General features: G+C 49.2%; 1 protein-coding gene across 2 annotated transcripts in view; it reads right to left on the reverse strand.

The window, feature by feature from the left end:
- Positions 1–1,894: 1,894 nt before the first annotated feature.
- The window catches only part of LOC149469650 (phospholipase A2 inhibitor and Ly6/PLAUR domain-containing protein-like), a 35,053-nt gene continuing 16,141 nt past the window's right edge, over positions 1,895–20,806 (reverse strand). For both annotated transcript variants that reach the window (XM_089668855.1, XM_089668854.1), the window contains exons 3-5: positions 12,114–12,260; positions 9,601–9,741; positions 1,895–2,190 (exon numbers count right to left, since the gene is read on the reverse strand). In XM_089668855.1, the coding sequence (XP_089524981.1) occupies positions 1,997–2,190; positions 9,601–9,741; positions 12,114–12,260 (482 nt within the window). In that variant the 3' untranslated portion in view covers positions 1,895–1,996. The remainder of the gene's footprint in view (positions 2,191–9,600; positions 9,742–12,113; positions 12,261–20,806) is intronic.

Raw genomic sequence — 20,806 nt, forward strand, 5'->3', positions numbered from 1 at the left:
TTTTTTTTTATTCAGCTGTGTGTTACTACTATAACTTGCCATGAAAAAACAACCCAAAATACATTTTCTATCTCTTGACGATCACAGTGATACCATATATGTGTATGTTATTTGTTGTTTGTACCTGTAGTACAGCCCAGAAACAATAGTGCGGATTTTGTTTTTTGTTTTGTTTTTTTACTCAAAATACACTGACACTGATATCAACTTTAAAAAAATAAAAAACAAATCTTGCCCTATGACCCTGACCTTGACCCAAACACTAACCCTGGCATTGAACTAGATCAAAACCTTGATCCAAGTATTTCTTTTTTCTTTTTTTTTTTAATATTTATTTATCTTTTAGACCCCTGATGTCGCATTTGCCTTCCATTGGAGCTAATGGAGTGCAGATTGTGCTCCATTAGCTTCTATCCTGACCACAAAGGCCAGGGAAAGTGTCTCTAGAATACAGATGTGACGTTTTACACGCCACTTCCAGGTTCATTCTAGCTTGGGAGATCAGTGAAAGGATGTCCACTGGTCTTCCTCCACCTGGGACCACCCACCATGCAGGTCCCAGGCCCTCAGGTGGGACAGTGGAGCCTGGAAGGGTGGTGGTGGGGGGGAATTGTGCAGGGAGGAAGGCACACTCTGGGAGTCACAGAAAGCAATTTGCTGACTGTATAGCCACCAGATTGCTTTCATTAGAAAGCTGTCAATCGGCTTGGTGGCTGTGCACATAATCCTGGCCTTCAGCCATTGGGTGTGTGTGTGTGCAAAATCCACCAGTGTATGATGATGGCAGTAAAAGGGCTAATGCCAATGATTCTAGCTATATCTATATTTCCAAGCAACAGGGCTTCACAATCTGAAAACCAACATATTATTGCACAGAAGGAAATTATGATTCATTAGAGACCAAATATAAAATAAATCACATACATGTATTGCTTAATGTGTTCCATTAGCCTCCTAGACCTCGTAACATAGGTGTGTTTGGTGTCTAACTGATTGGCATCTTCCTATATATTAATGTAACCACTTTTTTATGATGGTACTTCCAGGGAAAGCAGCACTAGAAACCAATCAGTTCTGCTGCAGTGCTCATGTGCTAATAAGTGCATGCTGATAGAAGTCAAGAATAGAGTGTTAGAGTGAATGAGCTCATCAGTATGCTGTTTCTCCTTTCACTGTCCAGTTAAATTCTGGGGGGACAAGACCTAAAAGCATTACATAAATGCAACAGAAAAATCAGATCTCCTGCCTTGCCAGACACAGTCAGCAAATGGGAGGAGATTGGAGGGGTTATACCACTGCCTAAATATGGACACATTGCTATATGTGGGCAATATATATATAGGTGCAGCGCTAAGTAAAAGACATATAATAATATACAATACAACTATAAAATAATTAGTGGATGGTATATCTGTATAAAGTGCAGTAACTCATGTCACCAATGGTGACTATTGAATAAAATGTCCCAAAATATAAAGCCCACGTGAGGATCTGATGTGATCCTTAAAATAGGTGCGTGGAGGACTTGATCCGAGGTGGCAGATGATAAGAGGTGAAATAAATAGATTGCGCACTCACCAGAAGTGCATATAATAATATTATAATAAGATGGGCCAGGTCATAGAAGATGCGCCAAGTCATACAAGATGGGCCGGGTCATATGAGATGGGTCATGTCATAGAAGATGGGCCAAGTCACACAAGATGGGCCAAGTCACACAAGATGGGCCAAGTCATACAAGATGGGCCAAGTCATACAAGATGGGCCAAGTCATACAAGATGGGCCAAGTCATACAAGATGGGCCAAGTCATACAAGATGGGCCAAGTCATACAAGATGGGCTTTATCAATTTAGCTTTCAACTGGTGCATAAAAATACACAGAGAGACACATGAACAATGTTACAGTTTTCCTTTTTATTACTGAATTTTGGGGCTCCCCCCTTTAAACATAATATTTGAGCAGACAAATATCTGACATCAATAAAGGGAGGAACCTAAAAGACATTCACTATCAGTGAGGCCGTAGCCAATATGAGCAGCGTTAAGGCAGAATATAATGCTGTGCTGGCACCACATGTAGCTTGGAGATTAAAAATAGTACCACGAGCTTCCGCCTTCCAGGTTCCCAGGTCACAGATACTTTTTGAGGCACAACCACGGGCAGATATTTTATTATTGTATTGTCCAGCTGAAATATAAAAGATTAAAAATGGATCTAAAGCAGTACAAAAAAATCTGAGGTACATAAGGAGCCTCTATGTTAAAAAGAATCCGTACTAAGAGAGGCAGGGATGAGAGGGAGATGGAGATTATAAAAAGAAAGGGAGACAAACTTGGAGAGGAGAAGAAGGAGAAAGAGTGGGTGGGTGAAGAAGAGACAGAGATGGGGTGAGGAAGGGTTAGAGAGAAGGAGAAAGGAAAGGAGAAATAAGGAGAAGAGAAGAAGGAAAGGGAGAGAGGAGAGTGGAGCATTGGGTAGAAAGAAAGAAGTGGGAAGGGGAGAAAAAGAAAGGGAGACAGAGAAAGAACATCAGGGCTTGAATCACCTGCTGGTGGCACTAGCGGGAGGTTTCAGTTCCAGTGCCCACCAGTGGGTGTCTCCCAGCAACCAGCAGTTTCTAGTATTCAGTATCCACCTGATGCTGGCTGCTGGGCAGGTATATAGTTCCTCCTCTGCCATTACACATTATGTCAGTGTTTTGCCTTGCTTACTGTCAAATACTGTATGCCATTTTATCCTGTTCCTGATCTTGATCTTGCTCATACCTTACATCCTGTACCTTTTGCCTCTTGTCTGTTTCCCTTGTTCCTGATCCCAGTCCTGTTTCCCCTTCATATCCGTTCCCTGCATCTCTAGTACCTACCTTGTTTATCTACCTGGTTTGTCCATGTTCCTCATTTTGTACATATTGTATATACTGTAGTTTGTTTTATTAGTCAGGCATTCTCTCACTGGGGTTTTTGTCCACATTAAGTTTACGTTTGCTGATGGATTTTGTTTCTCTGTAAATAAACCTCACTTAACCACCTGCCGACCGCTCACAGTACATATACTGCGAGCAGGAGGCAGGTACAGGCACATACTGTACACATACATGTATTGTACATTTGTGTGCACCCCCTGCCGACCCACGCTGTGATTGGAAACAACATGAGTTTGGCAGCTGATTTGAGCCAATGATTTCAGCTGAAATCAGCTGATCGACTGTGTCCAATCACACACAGTGTTCTGTGCTTACAAAAGCACAGAACATTGTGTACAGAATAATGTGATGATGGAGCGCAAAGAAAGAGAAGTTCTAAGAAACAGTCAGAGGGGATAGAGAGGTGCTGCTACCTAAACTCACATCTGGAAAGGATACAGAAACATCTAGAAATGCCCACAGCGATAAAAGAAGAAAAGAATTAGCGCAGGGCAGGCATGACTAGGCCCAGAGTGGGAAGGAAGACGTGTGAGGGTTAATGATAGTATTAGGGTTGGTAAAGGATAGCTGGGGGATCTGGTTGGTAGAGGAGAGCGTAGGTGGGGTCTCCTGCACTTTAGGGTGGGGTGTTCTGGGGAGGGGCGTCAGTTGGGAGCTGGACGTGGGAGAGAGAGCTTCCCTCCCGCCCTCCCTGTTTGGTGAGTGTTGTGTTCCTCCTGGGGGGGGGGGTTATTTTGGTTCCTGGGTGGTGGTTGGTCTTTGGAGGCGGTTCTTATCTTGGAGGTAAAAAATGGTGTGGGACCCATCGTTGGTATGGTGTGCCCGGGAACATTCCAGTTAACCAAGGTATAACTGAAAGGTGGTGGTGCTGCACTGCGGACGGTATAGTGGTCTCCGAGCTGGTTGGTTGCGGCTGGAGGCCTAGTGGAATATGGTTTTGGGGGTGCCTTCAAAGACCAACGACAACTCTTTATGTTTTCTGTTATAAGGAATAGTTGATGTGTTTAAACTTGATTTGTTAATAAAAGGCCGTGTTGGCCATTTTACTCTAAAATTGGTGTTGTGTTTTCTGTAAGTATAGTAAGTAAAGGGGATTGGTATGGAAGGGTAATGGTGGTGTAGTGGGGTCTGGATGAACCTATCTAGGGTGCACTAGTCATGACTTTTAGGCTACATTCACTCTTAGCTGAGCGTTTTCAGGCGTTATATCAAGAGTTTTCTCTTCAGACATGACTGAGGGACCTGCAGAGTGCCAAGTGTTATCTATAAAGACCCACAAATTAGACCCTCCCTTTTTCCGACGAAATGACCAGACGACAACATTTTATTTTGGAGTCTAATGGCCATAGCAGCCTTTTATTATGAAACCAGTCAATGCATAACCAATTTCATATTTAATCCTGCCAGGTCTAAGGTCTTTGAAGGCCAATATGATCTCCACAAACCGGCCAATCTGCCACCCGATAAAAAGGCTCCCAGCTGCAATTACGCCGCCTTGGGGACAATTTAACCACTTACAGTACTACCAGATACAACCTTCTTAAAACCCCCATGTTACTGAAGTATTATTAGGAGGGGACACTCATACCTAAGATGGGCCCAACCCATAATTCTCCACAATTTTGAACCAGCACTGCCTTCAAAGACCCAATAGATCCCCTGCCAGCTGCAATGACAAGAAAACTACAAATACGAGAAAACAAAATGGCCAACAGCAACCGAAGAACCTAGAACCCAACAGAATATGCCTACAGCGGAAAAAAGGCAAGAAGGTCCCCTTACCGGAAAACCAAGGGAAGGAGGGCGAGATAAAGCTGTTGACCCAAGCTCCGAATGAGCTTCAACAAGAGCTCCCTCCCTTCTACATACTATAAGACACTCCCTACGCCTCAACCCCTCCAATCCTATAAGCCCAATCCATTACTGAAAAATCACCCCACTAATACTCCACCTTTCCTGCACACCCCAGTTCTTGTTGGTCCTACTATTAGCTTCACTCAGGCCCAGGCCATTTATTTTCTCTAATTTTTTTGCAGATTTGCAAATATTATAGGCGTTTTTCAACTAAAAGGTGTGGAGTGCTGCTGTTTAACCCTTTGAGGACCATAAGATTACAGAACGCCAAAAGAATAAATTTTTTGTTTTCAGTTGCTGTAACTAAGCCATTTCATGAAATAATTGGCAAAAAGCTAGATCCATTTGTTGATAAGAACTAAATATTCCAATAAACCAAAAAAAAAAGTATTTTAAGTTCTTCATCAGATGATACAGGCAATTAAATACATGGGACAAATACGTCCCTTGGTCCTCAAAGGGTTAAGAAGAAAACAAAATGCTTGAAAAAAAGCACTCATGTCGCATTTTTCAAGGTGTTTCCATTCAAGTCTATGAAGGTAAAAACACTCAAATCTGCCTGAAAAGTAGCTCGTGTACTGTTTTGTGTACTTCAACGGGGCCATTGAAGTGAATAGGATTTTGCTTGTTGAGAATTTCTGAGCATTGAGCTTTGAGCTGAACAGGGTCTTAGACACTGGGCTTGAATTACCGAGCCACTCCTCTGATCTGTTCAGTTGTCTGTGCGTAATCTGAGATTGACCTACTGAGCTCTGTAAAAAGCAGACTTTTATCAGCAGAGCAGCTAAGAATAGATGGGTAAACATGCAGAAAATGAACCTAGAGTTCCTCCTGCTGGCTGTAACTGTAAGTATAAATGCTCATATGCAATGCTTTAAATGTAAGAGCGGTCTGGATAAAAGCGCACAGATGTGTCCCAAAGGAAATAAGTGAATGGTATATGTCAACTGTGATTAGAGGGGAAAATACTCACTGCTGCCATGGTAAAAACACATCGGTTTGTAGAAAGTATGAACAGGAGCCAGGCGCTGTGTAGTTTTGTGAGAAAAATAATACACCTTATACGGAGGTGTGCCTTTAACCTCCCTAGCGGTATGATTATGTCCATATTTCTGTGCTCAAAGCGGTACATTTTTTTGCATAGAAATATGCATTTTTTTTATTGAAGGCCTGTAATTGTTAGGAATAACTCACTGAAATCTGTCCGAACAAGAGTCTAGTAAACATCCCGGGTAGGATAAAACTTGAAACACAAAATCATAAATTATAATTTACTAAATAATCATAAAAATAATAATATAATAATAATAAATTTAATTCAATAATATAATCAAACCAAAAACACTGAAATGTGAAATAGAGCGCCAAGTTCGCACATCGCTGAGCAAAGTCGCAGAATCGTTTTCAGTGTCTGATGAGGAATTTCCCCACAAATCATTATCACTCAATTCTGCAAGTGGTTCTGATTTACTATCGCTGTTCTCTAGCCGGTCTAAAACCGCTTTTGACCTAAAGGGACACTTTTTGGACGCCATGGACTTTTCTAAGTTTCTAGGCAGAAAGAACAGTAAAAATGCAGGCAGGGCGCCGGACAAAGCACTCGGGACAAAATGTATGTGAAATGGTTTGATACAGGAAAGAAATGTCCGTAGCAAAAAAGAAAGAAGAAATAGCGCAGGGCATACATGACTAGGCCCAGAGTGGGGAAGGAGGAACAGAAAGGGTCAAGGCAGATCCAAGGGGTTTGTTTTTGATAGTGGGGGTATTTGGTTGGTGGAAGGTTGAGAGTAGGTGGAGTTTCCTGCACCTTAGGGTGGGGGGTTTCAGTGAGGGGGTGTCAGTTTGAGCTGGACGTCAGGAGTGAGAGCTTCCCTCCCGCCCTCCCTGGTTTTTTTTTGGTGAGTATTGGGTCCCTCCAGGTAAAGGGGGGTTATGTTGGTTCCTGGACGGTTGTTGGTCTTTGGAGGCGGTTCTTATCTTGGAAGGTAAAAACAATGGTGTGGGACCCATTGGTGGTATGGGATGCCCGAGGACATTCCCAGTTAACCAAGGTTTAACTGGAAGGTGGTGGTGCTGCACTGCGGACGGTATGGTTGTCTCCGAGCTGGTTGGTTGCAGCTGGAGGCCTAGTGTACAGTGGGGCAAAAAGTATTTAGTCAGCCACCAATTGTGCAAGTTCTCCCACTTACAAAGATGAGAGAGGCCTGTAATTGGCATCATAGGTAGACCTCAACTATGAGAGACAAAATGAGAAAACAAATCCAGACAATCACATTGGCTGATCTGGAAAGAATTTATTTGCAAATTATGGTGGAAAATAAGTATTTGGTGAATATCAAAAGTTCATCTCAATACTTTGTTATATATCCTTTGTTGGCAATGACAGAGGTCAGACGTTTCCTGTAAGTCTTCACAAGGTTGGCACACACTGTTGCTGGTATGTTGGCCCATCCTCCATGCAGATCTCCTCTAGAGCAGTGATGTTTTGGGGCTGTCGCTGGGCAACACGGACATTCAACTCCCTCCAAAGGTTTTCTATGGGGTTGAGATCTGGAGACTGTCTAGGCCACTCCAGGACCTTGAAATGCTTCTTACGAAGCCACTCCTTCATTGCCCGGGCGGTATGTTTGGGATCATTGTCATGTTGGAAGACCCAGCCACGTTTCATCTTCAATGCCCTTGCTGATGGAAGGAGGTTTGCACTCAAAATCTCACGATACATGGCCCCATTCATTCTGTCTTGTACATGGATCAGTCGTCCTGGTCCCTTTGCGGAGAAACAGCCTCAAAGCATGATGTTGCTACCCCCATGCTTCACAGTGGGTATGGTGTTCTTTGGATGCAACTCAGCATTCTCTCTCCTCCAAACACAACGAGTTGTGTTTCTACCAAACAGTTCTATTTTGGTTTCATCTGACCATATGACATTCTCCCAATCCTCTTCTGGATCATCCAAATGCTCTCTAGCAAACTTCAGACAGGCCCGGACATGTACTGACTTAAGCAGGGGGACACGTCTGACTGCAGGATCTGAGTCCCTGGCGGCGTAGTGTGTTACTGATGGTAGCCTTTGTTACGTTGGTCCCAGCTTTCTGCAGGTCATTCACTAGGTCCCCCCGTGTGGTCCTGGGAATTTTGCTCACCGTTCTTGTGTTCATTTTGACCCCACGGGGTGAGATCTTGCGTGGAGCCCCAGATCGAGGGAGATTATCAGTGGTCTTGTATGTCTTCCATTTTCTAATTATTGCTCCCACAGTTGATTTGTTCACACCAAGCTGCTTGCCTATTGCAGATTCAGTCTTCCCAGCCTGGTGCAGGTCTACAATTTTGTTTCTGGTGTCCTTAGACAGCTCTTTGGTCTTCACCATAGTGGAGTTTGGAGTGTGACTGTTTGAGGTTGTGGACAGGTGTCTTTTATACTGATAACAAGTTCAAACAGGTGCCATTGATACAGGTAATGAGTGCAGGACAGAGGAGCCTCTTAAAGAACGAGGTACAGGTCTGTGAGAGCCAGAAATCTTGCTTGTTTGTAGGTGACCAAATACTTATTTTCCACCATAATTTGCAAATAAATTCTTTCCAGATCAGCCAATGTGATTGTCAGGATTTTTTTCTCATTTTGTCTCTCATAGTTGAGGTCTCCCTATGATGCCAATTACAGGCCTCTCTCATCCCCACTGTATATGGTTGTCCGCAGGTGCATTTCGGATTGTTTGGGGGTGCCTTGGAAGACCAACAACAATTCTTTGGGTTTCTGTTATAAGGAATGGTTGGTGTATTTAAATTTGTGTTGTTAATAAAAGGCCATGTTGGCCATTTACTCCAAAATTGGTGTCATGTTTTATGTAAGTATAATTGGTTAAGGGGAAAGGGGGGTTTGTACGGAACGGTCATGGTGGTAATGGGGAGTGGACAAGCCTATCTCTGGTGCAATAGTCATGCTTTACTATGTCAAATTAATTTGTAAGAAAATGACAGTTTCAAAAAATTTTTACATTTGCCACCGTTCCAGCCCCCGTGTGTCCCGACATCACAGGGACCGGAACACGGAAGCCGGATGCCGGAATCGGCCGGAGGAGATGGCCGGGGACACGGCAGGGAACGCATCGCGGGAGCGAAGGACAAGGTAAGTGCTGCAGGGAATCCATGAGCAACGCCGCAGTGTATTCCCGAGTGTAGCTCGGGGTTACCGCTTTTGGTACTGAAACTTTACCCCGAGCTACACTCGGGAATACCGCCAGGGAGGTTAATAATTCATATGGTAAAAAATAAATAACCAACTTGTGGCTTTAAGAAGCCAGGTTCCAAGATGGACGGTCTGTCCGCTCAGAGGGAAGCAGTGGAGAGTAGAATGCCTGTCAGTGCAGGGACCACGTGTATTCGACGTCCCAGCGTCCCAGATGACGTCACCACGATGTGGAGAGACGGAGGGGGGGAACTCTCACTGGAGCCACAGCTTTAGAAGGAAGAGGCCGGTTGCCGGGACAACATGTTTCACGTGCCTGCGCTTTATCAGGTTTCTCTCAAATAGGGACATGTGCATTCCAGTGCATTTTTTGGTGCGATTTAGTGAGTTCTGGTGCGTTTGTGATGCGTTTTACCATGTTCCAGTACAGTTCTGTGCAGGAAAAATGCAGCCTGTTCTACTTTTTTTTTCTGCAACCGAAACGCACTGGAACTGCAAGCACTGATGTGAACTATGTCATTGACAACCATTGAACCTAGTTTCTGTGCATTTTGGATGCAGAAAAAAAGCAACTGAAATGCATGTAGTGTACACTGGCCCTAAAAGAATTAGAAAAATGTAAAATTATTCTTACATGTTATTTCTATACTGTATAATCCGCATATATTCTCATCCCCTGTGCAAGTCATGTTCCCAGTGGCTTCGCAGTTCAGCCTTTCATAGGACACACAGTATGGGCATTTTTTACCATTCTCTGTCTTGTTCAAAGGTGGTACTAAAATAAAAGAAAGAACATAAACATATATCCAAACCCAATCACGAATATCTCATACAACTTTTAACATGGCGATGTCATTTCAAAAGTTACTTTCAATAAATTTGAATCTGCAACTTTGCCATTGGCTCCCGCTGCTGTCAATCACGGGAGCCAATGAGTACAGAGAGGGGGCAGGGCCTGAGTCACGTCTCCGAGTGTGAATGGACACACAGAGTGATGGGTGCCCCCATAACAAGCTGCATTCTGTGGGGGCACTGGACAGGAGGGAGACTGAGGAGGATCTGGTCTGCTCTGTGCAAAAGCACTACACACAGCATTTTTAGAGAAAAAAAAAACAAGCCTTTAGTATCGCTGTAAAATAGTGATCATCACTGTTATAAGCAAAAACAATAAAATAAAATAAAAAAATTTCTGATCATCCCCAGAGCAATACAGTGCCACGAGGAAGACATTGAACTACTCCGATGACAGTATGGAAAAAAAATGGAAAAAAGGAAAAAAAGGTTTTTGGGATCAGGGAAGACAGGATCAAACAGCCTTTTTACACAATGCGGAGGATTAGGTTCCTTAGGTTCCACAGTGAGTATAACAAGCACGCTTTACTGCATCTACAGACTGATTGTACTGTTGGGGGTTTAGTAACACTTTCAATAAATATATAGGGTACCATTGCTGACCTCTCCTTGTCCTGCTGTCCAGCCAGGAGTCAAGCAATGGCAGCCCCATCATTCTTAGATATAGCTGCACCAGAAACAGATGCATCAGTCGTACACCAGTCATACACCAGTCATACACCAATCATACACCAGTCATACACCAATCATACACCAGTCATACACCAGTCATACACCAGTCATACACCAGTCATAAACCAATCATACACCAGTCATACACCAGTCATACACCAGTCATACACCAATCATACACCAGTCATACACCAATCATACACCAGTCATACACCAGTCATACACCAATCATACACCAGTCATACACCAGTCATACACCAGTCATACACCAGTCATACACCAGTCATACACCAATCATACACCAGTCATACACCAATCATACACCAGTCATACACCAGTCATACACCAGTCATACACCAGTCATAAACCAGTCATACACCAGTCATACACCAGTCATTCACCAGTCATACACCAGTCATACACCAATCATACACCAGTCATACACCAGTCATACACCAGTCATACACCAATCATACACCAGTCATACACCAGTCATACACCAATCATACACCAGTCATACACCAGTCATACACCAATCATACACCAGTCATACACCAGTCATACACCAGTCATACACCAGTCATACACCAATCATACACCAATCATACACCAGTCATACACCAGTCATACACCAGTCATTCACCAGTCATACACCAGTCATACACCAATCATACACCAGTCATACACCAGTCATACACCAGTCATACACCAGTCATACACCAGTCATACACCAATCATACACCAGTCATACACCAATCATACAACAGTCATACACCAGTCATACACCAGTCATACACCAGTCATACACCAATCATACACCAGTCATACACCAGTCATACACCAGTCATAAACTAGTCATACACCAGTCATACACCAGTCATACACCAGTCATAAACCAGTCATACACCAGTCATACACCAGTCATTCACCAGTCATACACCAGTCATTCACCAGTCATTCACCAGTCATTCACCAGTCATACACCAGTCATAAACCAGTCATACACCAGTCATACACCAGTCATTCACCAGTCATACAGCAATCATACACCAGTCATTCACCAGTCATACACCAGTCATACACCAGTCACTCACCAGTCACACACCAGTCATACACCAGTCATACACCAGTCATACAACAGTCATACACCAATCATACACCAGTCATAAACCAGTCATACACCAGTTACTCACCAGTCATACACCAGTCACTCACCAGTCATACACCAGTCACTCACCAGTCATACACCAATCATACACCAGTCATAAACCAGTCATACACCAGTTACTCACCAGTCATACACCAATCATACACCAATCATACACCAGTCATACACCAGTCACTCACCAGTCATACACCAATCATACACCAATCATACACCAGTCATACACCAGTCACTCACCAGTCATACACCAATCATACACCAGTCATACACCAGTCATACACCAGTTACTCACCAGTCATACACCAATCATACACCAGTCATAAACCAGTCATACACCAGTTACTCACCAGTCATACACCAATCATACACCAATCATACACCAGTCATTCACCAGTCATTCACCAGTCATTCACCAGTCATACTTTAGGTAGGTGGCATCAGTGCTGCTGCATACATACAAGAAGGAGTCTGCAGTGTGCAGTTGTCAGAGTCACAGCATGTGGTACTATATCTCTTTTTCATGGATGAGGTAGCCAACACTCCAGATTTTCCACAAATGTTCCTTTCTCCACAAACTCTCCAAAAATTAAAATGTTCTTCGGATCCTGTAAAAAATGAAAGAGAAAAAAATGAGAATACTAGTCAGTACCAGAGTGAGCAAAGGTGTGTTTGCTTTGGAAGAAGAATTCACCTCTAACATTGGGTGTTGTACATGTGTGGATGTTGCTGCCGTCTGTAAAACTATTCGGTTTTTTTACATTTCAGAATAGGGTGCCTCGAGACCGTGCAGAAATATAACGGGGGCTTAGACTGAAAAAAGCTTGAGAAAGATTGGACTAGACCAGTGATCTCCAAACTGCAGCCCAGGGACTGGAAGCGAGCCTTTGCTTGCCTTTATTCAGTTCTTGGGGCACTCTCCTCGCACTGATATGAGGAACTGTTCTTCCCACTGACACCAACAATGGGGCGCTAATCCCCCCAATGACACCAACAATGGGGCGCTAATCCTCCCACTGACACCAACGATGAGGTGCTAATCCTCCCACTGACACCAACGATGGGGTGCTAATCCTCCCACTGACACCAACAATGGGGCGCTAATCCTCCCACTGACACCAACAATGGGACGCTAATCCTCCTACTGACACCAACAATGGGGCGCTAATCCTCCCACTGACACCAACAATGGGGCGCTAATCCTCCCACTGACACCAACGATGGGGCGCTAATCCTCCCACTGACACCAACAATGGTGTGTGTCTCTGTGTGTACATGTGTCTGTGTGTATGTGTACATGTGTCTGTGTGTGTGTACATGTGTCTGTGTGGGTGTACATGTGTCTCTGTGCGTACATGTGTCTCTGTGCGTACATGTGTCTGTGTGTATGTGTACATGTGTCTGTGTGTATGTGTACATGTGTCTGTGTGTGTATGTGTACATGTGTCTGTGTGTGTACGTGTACATGTGTGTGTGTACATGTGTCTCTGTGCGTACATGTGTCTGTGTGTGTATGTATACATGTGTCTGTGTGTGTATGTGTACATGCGTCTGTGTGTGTATGTGTACATGCGTCTGTGTGTGTATGTATACATGCGTCTGTGTGTGTATGTATACATGCGTCTGTGTGTGTATGTGTACATGCGTCTGTTTGTGTATGTGTACATGCGTCTGTGTGTGTATGTGTACATGCGTCTGTGTGTGTATGTGTACACGCGTCTGTGTGTGTATGTGTACACGTGTCTGTGTGTGTATGTGTACACGTGTCTGTGTGTGTATGTGTACATGCGTCTGTGTGTGTACGTGTCTGTGTGTGTATGTGTACATGTGTCTGTGTGTATGTGTACATGTGTCTGTGTGTGTATGTGTACATGTGTCTGTGTGTACGTGTACATGTGTGTGTGTACATGTGTCTCTGTGCGTACATGTGTTTGTGTGTGTATGTATACATGTGTGTGTATGTGTACATGCGTCTGTGTGTGTATGTATACATGTGTCTGTGTGTGTATGTGTACATGCGTCTGTGTGTGTATGTGTACACGTGTCTGTGTGTGTATGTGTACATGTGTCTGTGTGTGTATGTGTACATGTGTTTGTGTGCATGTGTACATACGTCTGTGTGTGTACATGTGTCTCTGTGTGTACATGTGTCTGTGTGTGCATGTGCGTATGTGTGTGTGTACATGTGTGTGTGTATGTGCATCTGTGTGTGTGTGTACATGTGTGTCTGTGTGTGTTTACGTGTCTGTTTGCCTTTAGTACATCAACCACATAGATGTCAAGTCACAAGCATCAACCAGCTGAATATGTCAGTTGTATGTGGGCTAATTATGTGCAAAGGGGGGACCGCGCTATTTAGTGTTCTTCACTGAAAATTCATCTCCCAAATACTAAAGTGTCAGCAGCTTCTGCAGATTCTATATAACCCAATTATAAGGTACAAAGTGCATATGTATATATATATCACAATCATATTCAGGGCCATGGATAAGGGGGCACCACCAGTCCTCCTGTACAGAGACCAGGCAGATGGGTGAATCAAATGTAGGCAGGGAGGGTGATCAGCATGATGGGGAGGGGGGTGCAATTACTGGAACCGATCCCCTGTATGGCTCTCTGCAGCAGCTGAAATCCGGCTTCTTCTCCTCTCCCTCCGGCTGGCTTTCAGCTGCTGCAGAGAGTCATACAGGGGATCGGTTCCAGTAATAGCCCCAAACCCATCACCCTCCCTGTACATGATACATTTCCCCCTATTGCCTAGACCCCCCTGTGTGCCCCCACCCCCACAGTGCTGACGGCTTCCCTCCTCTCCTTCCCACCAACAGCTGCTAGCAAACAATAGGATCCTTCAGGATGGAGAGAGGGGAAAGAGTCTGGTGAACATGTCACATTTCCCCCGTTTCCCCTAAAATAAGACCTACCCCAAAAATAAGACCTAGTTGTGATCAGGGCTTTTTTTCAGCCAGAACATGGAGGAACGCCGTTCCGCCAACTCCGGCACTGACCCTGCGCACACCCATATCTACTGTCTCTTATAAACACAGAAGTGCGGCTGAAGTGACAGCACCATCCGCTCCCACAGAACCTCCCTACCTCTGTACTCACCATCCGCTCCCACAGAACCTCCCTACCTCTGTACTCACCATCCGCTCCCACAGAACCCCCCTACCTCTGTACTCACCATCCGCTCCCACAGAACCTCCCTACCTCTGTACTCACCATCCGCTCCCACAGAACCTCCCTACCTCTGTACTCACCATCCGCTCCCACAGAACCCCCCTACCTCTGTACTCACCATCCGCTCCCACAGAACCTCCCTACCTCTGTACTCACCGTCCGCTCCCACAGAACCTCCCTACCTCTGTACTCACCATCCGCTCCCACAGAACCCCCCTACCTCTGTACTCACCGTCCGCTCCCACAGAACCCCCCTACCTCTGTACTCACCATCCGCTCCCACAGAACCCCCCTACCTCTGTACTCGCCCTCCGCTCCCACAGAACCCCCCTACCTCTGTACTCACCATCCGCTCCCACAGAACCTCCCTACCTCTGTACACACCATCCGCTCCCACAGAACCCGCCTACCTCTGTACCCGCCATCCGCTCCTACTGAACCCCCCTACCTCTGTACTCGCCATCCGCTCCCACTGAACCCCCCTACCTCTGTACTCGCCATCCGCTCCCACAGAACTCCCCTACCTCTGTACCCGCCATCCGCTCCCACAGAACCTCCCTACCTCTGTACTCGCCATCCGCTCCCACAGAACCTCCCTACCTCTGTACTCACCATCCAATCCCACAGAACCCCCCTACCTCTGTACTCACCATCCACTCCCACAGAACCCCCCTACCTCTGTACTCGCCGTCCGCTCCCACTGGACCCCCCTACCTCTGTACTCGCCGTCCGCTCCCACAGAACCCCCCTAACTCTGTACTCACCATCCGCTCCCACAGAACCCCCCTACCTCCGTACTCACCGTCCGCTACCACAGAACCTCCCTATCTCTGTACTCGCCCTCCGCTCCCACAGAACCTCCCTACCTCCGTACTTAACATCCGCTCCCACAGAACCTCCCTACCTCTGTACTCGCCCACCGCTCCCAGAGAACCCCCTACCTCTGTACTCGCCCTCCGCTCCCACAGAACCCCCCTACCTCTGTACTCACCCTCCGCTCCCACAGAACCCTCCTACCTCTGTACTCGCCCTCCGCTCCCACAGAACCCCCCTACCTCTGTACTCACCCTCCGCTCCCACAGAACCCCCCTACCTCTGTACTCACCCTCCGCTCCCACAGAACCCTCCTACCTCTGTACTCGCCCTCCGCTCCCACAGAACCCCCCTACCTCTGTACTCACCCTCCGCTCCCACAGAACCTCCCTACCTCTGTACTCGCCATCCGCTCCCACAGAACCCCCCTACCTCTGTACTCGCCATCCGCTCCCACAGAACGCCCCTACCTCTGTACCCACCATCCGCTCCCACAGAACCCCCCTACCTCTGTACCCGCCATCCGCTCCCACAGAACCCTCCTACCTCTGTACTCGCCCTCCGCTCCCACAGAACCCCCCTACCTCTGTACTCACCCTCCGCTCCCACAGAACCCCCCTACCTCTGTACTCACCCTCCGCTCCCACAGAACCCTCCTACCTCTGTACTCGCCCTCCGCTCCCACAGAACCCCCCTACCTCTGTACTCACCCTCCGCTCCCACAGAACCTCCCTACCTCTGTACTCGCCATCCGCTCCCACAGAACCCCCCTACCTCTGTACTCGCCATCCGCTCCCACAGAACGCCCCTACCTCTGTACCCACCATCCGCTCCCACAGAACCCCCCTATCTCTGTACCCGCCATCCGCTCCCACAGAACCCCCCTACCTCCGTACTCACCATCCGCTCCGACAGAACCCCCCTACCTCTGTACTCACCGTCCTCTCCCACAGAACCCCCCTACCTCCGTACTCACCGTCCTCTCCCACAGAACCCCCCTACCTCTGTACTCACCGTCCTCTCCCACAGAACCCCCCTACCTCTGTACTCACCATCCAATCCCACAGAACCCCCCTACCTCTGTACTCACCATCCACTCCCACTGGACCCCCCTACCTCTGTACTCACCGTCCGCTCCCACTAGACCCCCTACCTCTGTACTCGCCGTCCGCTCCCACAGAACCCCCCTACCTCAGTACTCACCATCCGCTCCCACAGAACCCCCCTACCTCTGTACTCACCATCCAATCCCACAGAACCCCCCTACCTCTGTACTCACCATCCACTCCCACTGGACCCCCCTACCTCTGTACTCACCGTCCGCTCCCACTAGACCCCCCTACCTCTGTACTCGCCGTCCTCTCCCACAGAACCCCCCTACCTCAGTACTCACCATCCGCTCCCACAGAACCCCCCTACCTCCGTACTCACCGTCCGCTCCCACAGAACCCCCCTACCTCCGTACTCACCATCCGCTCCCACAGAACCCCCCTACCTCTGTACTCACCGTCCTCTCCCACAGAACCCCCTACCTCCGTACTCACCGTCCTCTCCCACAGAACCCCCCTACCTCTGTACTCACTGTCCTCTCCCACAGAACCCCCCTACCTCCGTACTCACCGTCCTCTCCCACAGAACCCCCCTACCTCTGTACTCACCGTCCTCTCCCACAGAACCCCCCTACCTCTGTACTCAGCATCCAATCCCACAGAACCCCCCTACCTCTGTACTCACCATCCACTCCCACAGAACCCCCCTACCTCTGTACTCGCCGTCCGCTCCCACTGGACCCCCTTACCTCTGTACTCGCCGTCCGCTCCCACAGAACCCCCCTAACTCTGTACTCACCATCCGCTCCCACAGAACCCCCCTACCTCCGTACTCACCGTCCGCTACCACAGAACCTCCCTATCTCTGTACTCGCCCTCCGCTCCCACAGAACCTCCCTACCTCCGTACTTAACATCCGCTCCCACAGAACCTCCCTACCTCTGTACTCGCCCTCTGCTCCCAGAGAACCCCCCTACCTCTGTACTCGCCCTCCGCTCCCACAGAACCCCCCTACCTCTGTACTCACCCTCCGCTTCCACAGAACCCCCCTACCTCTGTACTCGCCCTCCGCTCCCACAGAACCCCCCTACCTCTGTACTCACCCTCCGCTCCCACAGAACCCCCCTACCTCTGTACCCGCCATCAGCTCCCACAGAACCTCCCTACCTCTGTACTCGCCATCTGCTCCCACAGAACCCCCCTACCTCTGTACTCGCCATCCGCTCCCACAGAACCCCCCTACCTCTGTACCCACCATCCGCTCCCAAAGAACCCCCCTACCTCTGTACCCGCCATCCGCTCCCACAGAACCCCCCTACCTCCATACTCACCATCCGTTCCGACAGAACCCCCCTACCTCTGTACTCACCGTCCTCTCCCACAGAACCCCCCTACCTCCGTACTCACCGTCCTCTCCCACAGAACCCCCCTACCTCTGTACTCACCGTCCTCTCCCACAGAACCCCCATACCTCTGTACTCACCATCCAATCCCACAGAACCCCCCTACCTCTGTACTCACCATCCACTCCCACTGGACCCCCCTACCTCTGTACTCACCGTCCGCTCCCACTAGACCCCCCTACCTCTGTACTCGCCGTCCGCTCCCACAGAACCCCCCTACCTCTGTACTCACCATCCGCTCCCACAGAACCCCCCTACCTCTGTACTCACCATCCGCTCCCACAGAACCCCCCTACCTCTGTACTCACCATCCGCTCCCACAGAACCCCCCTACCTCCGTACTCACCGTCCGCTCCCACAGAACCTCCCTATCTCTGTACTCGCCCTCCGCTCCCACAGAACCTCCCTACCTCTGTACTTACCATCCGCTCCCACAGAACCCCCCTACCTCTGTACTCGCCCTCCGCTCCCACAGAACCCCCCTACCTCTGTACTCACCCTCCGCTCCCACAGAACCTCCGTACCTCTGTACTCACCATCCGCTCCCACAGAATCTCCCTACCTCTGTACTCACCATCCGCTCCCACAGAACCTCCCTACCTCTGTACACACCATCCGCTCCCACAGAACCCCCCTACCTCTGTACCCGCCATCCGCTCCTACTGAACCCCCCTACCTCTGTACTCGCCATCCGCTCCCACTGAACCCCCCTACCTCTGTACTCGCCATCCGCTCCCACAGAACTCCCCTACCTCTGTACCCGCCATCCGCTCCCACAGAACCTCCCTACCTCTGTACTCGCCATCCGCTCCCACAAAACCTCCCTACCTCTGTACTCACCATTCGCTCCCACAGAACCTCCCTACCTCTGTACACACCATCCGCTCCCACAGAACCCCCCTACCTCTGTACTCACCATCCGCTCCCACAGAACCCCCCTACCTCTGTACTCACCATCCGCTCCCACAGAGCCCCCCTACCTCTGTAGTCACCATCCAATCCCACAGAACCTCCCTACCTCTGTACTCACCATCCGCTCCCACAGAACCCCCCTACCTCTGTACTCACCATCCGCTCCCACAGAACCCCCCTACCTCTGTACTCACCATCCGCTCCCACAGAACCCCCCTACCTCTGTACTCACCATCCGCTCCCACAGAACCCCCCTACCTCCGTACTCACCGTCCTCTCCCACAGAACCCCCCTACCTCCGTACTCACCGTCCTCTCCCACAGAACCCCCCTACCTCCGCACTCACCGTCCGCTCCCACAGAACCCCCCTACCTCCGTACTCACCGTCCGCTCCCACAGAACCCCCCTACCTCTGTACTCACCGTCCGCTCCCAAAGAACCCCCCTACCTCCGTACTCACCATCCTCTCCCACAGAACCCCCCTACCTCTGTACTCACCATCCGCTCCCACAGAACCCCCCTACCTCTGTACTCGCCCTCCGCTCCCACAGAACCCCCCTACCTCTGTACTCACCATCCGCTCCCACAGAACCTCCCTACCTCTGTACACACCATCCGCTCCCACAGAACCCGCCTACCTCTGTACCCGCCATCCGCTCCTACTGAACCCCCCTACCTCTGTACTCGCCATCCGCTCCCACTGAACCCCCCTACCTCTGTACTCGCCATCCGCTCCCACAGAACTCCCCTACCTCTGTACCCGCCATCCGCTCCCACAGAACCTCCCTACCTCTGTACTCGCCATCCGCTCCCACAGAACCTCCCTACCTCTGTACTCACCATCCAATCCCACAGAACCCCCCTACCTCTGTACTCACCATCCACTCTCACAGAACCCCCCTACCTCTGTACTCGCCGTCCGCTCCCACTGGACCCCCCTACCTCTGTACTTGCCGTCCGCTCCCACAGAACCCCCCTAACTCTGTACTCACCATCCGCTCCCACAGAACCCCCCTACCTCCGTACTCACCGTCCGCTACCACAGAACCTCCCTATCTCTGTACTCGCCCTCCGCTCCCACAGAACCTCCCTACCTCCGTACTTAACATCCGCTCCCACAGAACCTCCCTACCTCTGTACTCGCCCACCGCTCCCAGAGAACCCCCTACCTCTGTACTCGCCCTCCGCTCCCACAGAACCCCCCTACCTCTGTACTCACCCTCCGCTCCCACAGAACCCTCCTACCTCTGTACTCGCCCTCCGCTCCCACAGAACCCCCCTACCTCTGTACTCACCCTCCGCTCCCACAGAACCCCCCTACCTCTGTACTCACCCTCCGCTCCCACAGAATCCTCCTACCTCTGTACTCGCCCTCCGCTCCCACAGAACCCCCCTACCTCTGTACTCACCCTCCGCTCCCACAGAACCTCCCTACCTCTGTACTCGCCATCCGCTCCCACAGAACCCCCCTACCTCTGTACTCGCCATCCGCTCCCACAGAACGCCCCTACCTCTGTACCCACCATCCGCTCCCACAGAACCCCCCTACCTCTGTACCCGCCATCCGCTCCCACAGAACCCTCCTACCTCTGTACTCGCCCTCCGCTCCCACAGAACCCCCCTACCTCTGTACTCACCCTCCGCTCCCACAGAACCCCCCTACCTCTGTACTCACCCTCCGCTCCCACAGAACCCTCCTACCTCTGTACTCGCCCTCCGCTCCCACAGAACCCCCCTACCTCTGTACTCACCCTCCGCTCCCACAGAACCTCCCTACCTCTGTACTCGCCATCCGCTCCC

The sequence above is a fragment of the Staurois parvus genome, unplaced genomic scaffold (assembly GCF_062004578.1).
Source record: "Staurois parvus isolate SC_StPar_1 unplaced genomic scaffold, SC_StPar_1.0 ptg000065l, whole genome shotgun sequence".
Lineage (NCBI taxonomy): Eukaryota > Metazoa > Chordata > Amphibia > Anura > Ranidae > Staurois > Staurois parvus.